Source organism: Prionailurus bengalensis, chromosome C2 (assembly GCF_016509475.1).
Source record: "Prionailurus bengalensis isolate Pbe53 chromosome C2, Fcat_Pben_1.1_paternal_pri, whole genome shotgun sequence".
Lineage (NCBI taxonomy): Eukaryota > Metazoa > Chordata > Mammalia > Carnivora > Felidae > Prionailurus > Prionailurus bengalensis.
Window position 1 is genome coordinate 53,298,594 of NC_057350.1, and position 7,717 is coordinate 53,306,310.

At 42.1% G+C, this 7,717-nt stretch overlaps 1 protein-coding gene across 4 annotated transcripts in view; it reads right to left on the reverse strand.

The window, feature by feature from the left end:
• Positions 1 to 7,512, reverse strand: part of CBLB (Cbl proto-oncogene B) — a 217,891-nt gene extending 210,379 nt beyond the window's left edge. Inside the window, exons 1-2 of one of the 4 annotated variants that reach the window (XM_043594053.1) lie at positions 7,385 to 7,512; positions 5,302 to 5,485 (exon numbers count right to left, since the gene is read on the reverse strand). In XM_043594053.1, coding sequence (XP_043449988.1) covers positions 5,302 to 5,469 — 168 coding nt within the window. In that variant the 5' untranslated portion in view covers positions 5,470 to 5,485; positions 7,385 to 7,512. Of the gene's footprint in view, positions 1 to 5,301; positions 5,486 to 6,870; positions 7,005 to 7,384 lie in introns of those variants that run through there. The other 3 variants (XM_043594055.1, XM_043594054.1, XM_043594051.1) reach the window with 3 other exon arrangements.
• Between the last annotated feature and the right edge of the window lie 205 nt (positions 7,513 to 7,717).

Genomic DNA, 7,717 nt, shown 5'->3' on the forward strand with positions numbered 1-7,717 from the left:
GTGCCTCCCATGTTTGAACCCATACTCGCTATACAGACTCTCAATTCTCTAGCTCAGCCCTTCATTATTTCTTGCCCAGTCTGTTTTAATTTCCCTGGATCATTACTCCTACTTTTAAGTTTCTTTTCTCTTAATCCATCCTTTTCAGAGTCAAGAGAGTAATCTATCACAGCATAGCCTTGACTGTTTTTCACACTCTGGTCAAAGATTTTAAATCAAGTCCAAACTCCTTGAAAGAGCAGAAAGCCTCTTCATCTTTCTCAAACTTACCTTCTTAACAATCTCCCTTTCCCCACATTCCTTCAGCGTGATGTGTCCTCCACCTCACTGGAATCCAAAACATCCGCAAAAGAGAAGCGGGCTAATACCTCTACCATGCCTCATTCCATGTCAACTCTTCACCTTAGCAAGCGCATTCTCCTCCACCACATCCTAAGTCACAGCACTTTATTTATATCCCATTACAACACTTACTACACTCTGTAGTATGTAGAATACACTATACTACATAGAATGGAAGGGGTATTTACAAATCTCTATCTTTCCATAAATGGAATTTGATAAATGAATGATGAAATCAATAGGATATAAAGCAACTTCAAAGAAAGGAAAAGTTGATTCAAATGAATGGTTAAGATTTTATAAGAGTTAAAAAAGATTACTAACTAGGACACCTAGGTGGCTCAGGCAGGCAAGCTGCCAGCTCTTCTTGATTTAGGCTCAAGTCATGATCTTGGTGTTCATGAGATGGAGCCCAAGTTGGGCTCTGGGTTCTATGATGACAACATGGTGACTACTTGGGATCCTCTCTCTCCCTATCTCTCTGCTCCTGCCCCACTCACACTGTCTGTCTCTGTCTCTCTGTCTCTCTGTCTCTCTCTCTCTCTCTGTCTCTTTCTCTCTCAAAATAAATAAATAAGCATTTTTTAAAAATTACTGATTAAAGCTTCTGTTAAATGAATGCCCTATACCACAAGGATAAACCAAGGTAACTTGGTAGGATTTTTTTTAATGTCTTACTTTATAAAAGTTTTTCCTAGAAGTAGAAAAGTAGCAAACTTTGGGATCATTTCATTTATCTAAGCACAAATTAAAAATTTCAGTATTAAAACAAAATTGTCTGGATTTTTAATGTGTTACCATCTACCCAAGTCAGGCAGTGCCCATGATTCTGCTAACACGGAACAACTTCACTGAGGAAAAGGAAATATGTGAAGGATAATTCAAATAAATGCTATTCCCTATTCCAAGGGCCTAAGGATGGTGGTATCTCAAACCCAACAAACACAAACAATAGGCATCCAAAACCTAAGTTTCATCCCACACATAATTTTTTAGACTTATGGGGAATTCATCTTAGAAAAAAATACCTACTATTAGTTTTTTTAAATAGCATGTATTCCAAGCATCTTTGATTGACAAACTTTAAAATATATCATGGTTGCAGTAAAATTATAAAGACAGAGAATGAATTGCATTCCAAGCTTGACAAATGTACTGAATGTACTGAGGGTAAAAGGCGGAAAAGGCTATTTGGCATCATCGCTTTTTAAATGCTTTTAAAACTCTTTCAATAATGTAATTTCAAATAAATGACAAGGACAGCAAGACAAAACGTAGGCAGGTATTCAACTTGCTTTGCTCTTTGGCATCAATTAATTAGTTTCTAATTTCCTGAACATCCATGTAAGTCCAGTACATTTAGTATCTATTAGATGGAAAACTGTTTCTTCCCTTTTCCATCACCTGGCTAAGACACTTATGAAAACCATGCTCAGGAACCTCGCATGAATAAATTATCATTCCTACCATACTGATTAGCAATCATTTCCTTACCCTCACCTCAGCACTTCCAACAAGAGTACAATAATGCTGTTCCTAAAGGTAGTGCCCAGCAGAATCCAGACAGACAATTGTCTGAACGGCAGCCAGAAAAACAAGGTGGATACTCTTCACTTTGCCCCCAGTGTACTTCGTACAGGTCTGTATTACAGCCTTGTCCATACTACATGGCAATTACCTAGTAAATATAATAAGTAAATAATAAATTACCATGTATATGTCTGGCTCCGATGTGGGTCTCTGAGTTTTTTGACAGGTCAAAGGCAAAGATATATCTTATGTAGCTTCATCCCTAGCAATAAGCACTTATTGTTGAACACAGTATAGGCCCTCAGTAAATGCTGACTAAGTGTTTAAGAAACCCATCTCTGTAACAGCTTTGGAACAAACTCCACATTCCAGGTATATTTGAACCGAGATATGTATTCACGAGTAATTGTTCTGCCACTGTATCAACCAGGCATCCATGGACCTGAAGAGTCTGGGATTAGCTACTGACTTAAACTGACACATAGAGCTAAGGCCAAAAAATACATCTAAATGGGATGCTTTGGGATATGTTACTGTTCTTTTTCTCAATAAATGTACCTTGCTAACTCTGTGCCACTGATGTTGTATCACAAAACACTTCACATGTCACAAAAAACACCACTGAGCAATGATTCCCTCCTACTCTCAGTGACCTTGTATAGAAAGTCTGCCCTCTGAAACCATAACAATTAGTTGGAACTGGAATCCCAGTTGACTGTTTTAAATCCTAGAGGCCAGGGAATGGGAAGACTACACACTTATTGGGTATTTCTCCTACGGTCTGAAACCGTTTCATATCCCCTGCAAAATAAGTGATTTTACTTTGTAGGTAGCTGAAACATACTGAACTTTAATCTGGTTTCATGTTTATACTTCCAAGATCTGCCCTTGTTGAAGAAGCTTCCTAAAGACAAAAATATGAACTAAATATTTAACCCTGCCTTTTACGTAACTACCAGTTAGGCTTGACAGTCACTTTTTCTGTTATTCACAAGCTACACTCATGCTTATTGCAGTTATTTTATGAAACGGTTAGGTAATGTGTCAAGGGATTAACTTTTGGACTAATAATAAAGATCCTGATGTAATCACCAGGACAATGTTGAGGTTATGAACCACTTCCTTCACCACTGACAAGGAAAATAAAGGTAAACACATGTGGGGGGATGATGCTTCTGCATTACACAATTAAATAAAATATATTTTCAGTTAGTAACTCTCAATGCCTTTTTATTAGTGTGTGATCGAGTAGTAATAAACATCCTGAACTCTTTTATAATGATTTATGTGATTTCCCTCCACAAAACCCATGGATGCATTTATAAATGAACACAATTTTTATTCTTGACAAATAATGAAGACAAATAGGGAAAGCCATACCAATGCACCTTTGCCAGCACCCAAACCCTCATTCCACTAAGTACAGACTGTCAATAATAGTTTCCCTTATGAGTCGAGTTTCTCGATTGGAGAGGCTAAACCCAAACCCACAAAAGGGTTAATAAAATCAACAATGGCAGAAGCTTAACTATCAAAAAACCATCTATTTTACTATAACTCATGGTGACATAATTAAAAGTGGCTAAGACTTATGTTAACAGTTACAAACCAAAACTATGAATATATTTCCTCATGTTTGAAAAATAATGACTTTATATTAACTATAGTTCACCACTTCCTTATATAAATCTTTTTTATTTGATGTTCTCCCATTCACTCACAAATGCACAAATTCTGACCACTCACAGAAAGGGGTGGGGAAGGAGGTGCAGCTCGTTGGGAGAATCGGACCCATCTGTTGGCCACTCATATAACAGGTAAGTTAGAGAAAAACCTTGAATTCCTTCTCTTACACCCAACTAATGATTTAGGCAGTTAAGAAAGACCTTAAAGTGCATACTCTTTGGAAAAGCAAAGACAGCTAGCATTGCGCCTACCAGATACATGCAGCTCTTTCAAGTGCACACTCCTTATTCTTAAGTATCTGATGCTAACATCAAAACCTGACCTCAAGCAGCAAGTTGCAATGTTCTGACACTATGACATCATTCTGTCTGGAGCATTTTAATATCACAATTTGAATAAACTGGCAGAAGCTTAAATAGGTCACACTAAAGCCAAGAACTAAGGATATTTATCTGGCAAAAATTTCTGGCTCTGCATTTAGCACCACCGGCCATAGAATGGCAGGCCTATCGTTCATCTATCCATCTGTACTTCCTGCAAGGATAAATGAAGATAAAACAAATCTCATCACCTTCCTGTATGGCTAACACCACTGGCGGTGGCTTTTTGTGGCAAACATTCATACACAACTACAAGCCACGGTAAAGGCAACTGCTACCATAAGCTTTCAAGGAGGCTCTCGCACATCCCTACAAAAGATATTTTTTTTAAACTCCATTTCTGCAGTCACAAAAATATCAAGAGCCTTGCATCAACTAAATTTATAATTAGCCCCAAATATCTATGAAATGAAACCAGATGGTGCTACAAACGTTTACCAATATATAGCAGACAGTACCACTGCTTCAAAAGCAAGAACTATTAATTCTGCACAGCAGCATGCTACATCTTAATCATATTTATTTCATAATCCTACTTAGTAACAGAGGACAGTAGAAGCTACAGTTTCTCAGTAGACCCCTGTAAAATATTCAAGTTGCCTAGACTTCTCAGGGTATGGACATCCAGCTTGATTTCTTCTTGAAATTAGAATTCATCTGATAGCAACATGCAGAAACCACAGAGGTTTCTGATACTCTCCGCCCCACCACCTCCATCATAAATTTTCCTTTCACAATAAACAATGTGCAATCGAAAAGGTTTCCTGTTTCAAAATGGAATAGATGAAAGAAACTGTAACTCTATCATTGACAACAACAAAAAAGTTCCTTAATGAAGATGAATTCTCAAAGATGAAAATGGAAACTCTCTCAAATACTGCTTCCTCACTTAAGGACTAATCTGGTTCTTTCCCTAGTAGATATTCTCAGCATCAAGTACTGTGGTTATCATGAGGGGTCCATCAGAGGCTTTTCTTAAAATACTTGCCTGCACTCTTTTGTTATTTAACAGTAACACAACGTCATAGAAGACAAACACTTCCAAACTATTCTGTGGCCATGTACCAACAAAGGGCAGCCAAGGGTAAAAACTTTGCATATCTGAGTCATATAGAGGAACTTTGAACCTTAAAGAGCAGGACAAAAGGTGAAAAAACAAGTCTGTGTTCTGATTCCAACTTTTTAAAACATAGAGTGGATGTTAGAAAAATGGTCAAGCCAAATCAACAGACTGTTGCCATAATAATAATTATTAATTAATGGTAACAATACTATTAATTAATGGTTCAAATAAAACCATAGAGGAAGAAACCATATCCAGGGCAAATGAGGCTGCACACAGGCACAAGCATACAGAACTTACCACTTTGTCCATGAGTTTCCAAGTTTTCTCCACAGTCCTGCGATCTGCTGCTGCTTGCTTAGGAGGTCCAACTGCATCTTGAATAGCATCAATAATTCCCAAAATTCTTCCTTTTCGGGGGTTTCCTCCTCGACCACCAGGGTTTCTGCCATTCATAGAATTTGCCATCTGGAACCTTAGTTCTCTGACAGGCAGATTAAAAAAAAAAAAAAAAAGTTAGTTGGACATGAAAATGTTTACCCAGGTGAACTGAACAGGTTAATTTGTACCCACTACATTCTCCTTCATCAGTGAGGAGAAAATCCTGGGTCCCCGATTCAACTTTTCAATAGCCTATGAATTTGCATTCTCAATCTGTACACCCAACAAACAGGTTTAGGAGCATTGACCTTACATTTGCTTTTGGAACAGTAAGAGTTAAAGATGCAACCTTCTCACATTTCATGTAGCAGAAGCCTTGATTAATAACCAACTCATAACAACAACAAAAAAACTTAACATAGGTTTTCTCCAACTAGATAAGAACACGATGTTCTCCCCATCCCTGCCTTAATCACAATTCAACGTACATACACTAGAACTAAAGCCCCCAGAAAACATTCTGAAAGCCTCACTCAAAAACTGCATTTTCACTCTGTTAGATTTCCTCAAGTTATATAAACGTAAACATTATTTTACAGGACCATAAGAGACATATCTGTTGTCAACAAAGGCTTAGGATTTGGATTTTCCCCGCTAAAACCAACAAGTATGGGCACAGGAACATAGACAACCGAACACACAGTTCTTTAAACCAACGCGGTGAGGAGTTAGCCCCAAGTTAAGAGCCAAATAAACCAACAAATAACCCATTTTAAAAAGAGGGTTAAGAAACTGACAAGAGCGGGCACAGAAAGGAGAAGAGAGTTCACTTAGATCGTTCCTTTCCTCTCGTCTCACCCCAGGGGGATGGGGGGGGGGGGGTCCAAAGCTTTGTTTCGGGACGTCTTTGCCCCCTCCTTGTTCAGGCCCCTCTCCGGCCACTCTCGGACCTCAGCTGGGGGAGGAAGGTGGACAGAGAAAGGACAAAGTACCCCCTCGCACCCCCAGAGCCCTCAGCCCCGTCAGTCTTGGGCGCCCGGCATTCGGCTCCCAAGCGGACGCACCCCCCCACCCCGCCCCGGGATGTCTGCAATCCCAGCCGCCTGTCTCCCTCTACTCGTTCTCCTTCCTCCCCTGGCCAAGCCAGGGTTCCGGTCTTTAAATACCCCTCTACAAACTGTGCAGGCGGCGACGACAGCAGCTGGAAGCCAGGGCTGTCCCCTCTCCTTCCGTGGCCCGCGCCTGGCTGCCCCAGGGCCCCCTGGCCGGAAAAAAAGCGGCAAGCCTCCCCGGCGTCCCGTTCCCTCCCGGCCTCCCGGCGCCGCAGCTGTCCAGAGACACGCGTGTGCGAGGGTCCTACTTTACACACACGAGCCCAGGGTGCGTGGATAGCCCGGGCAGGGAGTGTGGGATCGCCGTAAAAGCACGTTCCCGAGGAAGAAGCAACCCAGAGCGCAGGCCACCGAGACAGGGAAACGCAACAATTACCGTCAAGACCAATCCACACCCGCTCTCCCCTCCCGCCCGATTCTCGGGGAGGCCGCGGGACGCCGCAGCAGCACTAGCTGGAGGAGGAGACCACTCGCTGGATACCCCACCCCTGTAGGATACACACACAGAGAAACCCAGGAGCGGGGCGGAGCCGAGGGCGGGGCCTCCTGCGGCTAGACCAATCCTACGCGCCCTTGCACTGCCCGACAGCGGGCAGCGCCAATGGTGGGGAGGCGGCCGTCCTCGCACTACCACCCAGTCCACGTCTCCCACAGTACACAATGGCCCCAAAGGAAGGCCCGCTCGCGGCACGTCCCAAATGGAAAGGGACTTGGAGGGTAATGGGAGGACTGGACTCACCCAAGAACGAAAGTGGAAAAGGGAAAGGAAATGGAAGAAAGGATGCCAGGCACTGGGGAACTGACCAATGAGTGGGCGAGTGGGCGTGAGCATTGGGAGCCGGAGCCAAAGCCAACTGGGGCTAAAAGGCGGGACTTCCTGCTTCGCTCACCTTCCTAGTCTTTTGTTTCATAGCAACAGAGTAGTGGCTGAGAGGGTGTTGCTTCTCTACTCTGGGCGGGTCCGAAGCTGAAGAATTTCATCTCCCTAGGGCTGCCAAACTCTTCTACCCAGGACAGCAGCCAAACAGGTCTAAGGCATTGCTTCTTGCTGGCTGTCAAAAAAAAGCACAGCAGTCACGCAGCTAGCTTCTAAGATGAAATATAAACCTCGCATAGAGTAGACTAGGGTTAACACCTGAATGCCAACCAAAACTTCCTAAGTTTCTGAGTGTATCCCTTTACTGTTAGTTCTAGAAAGAGTGAAGATCAAACATCAGGCTCAT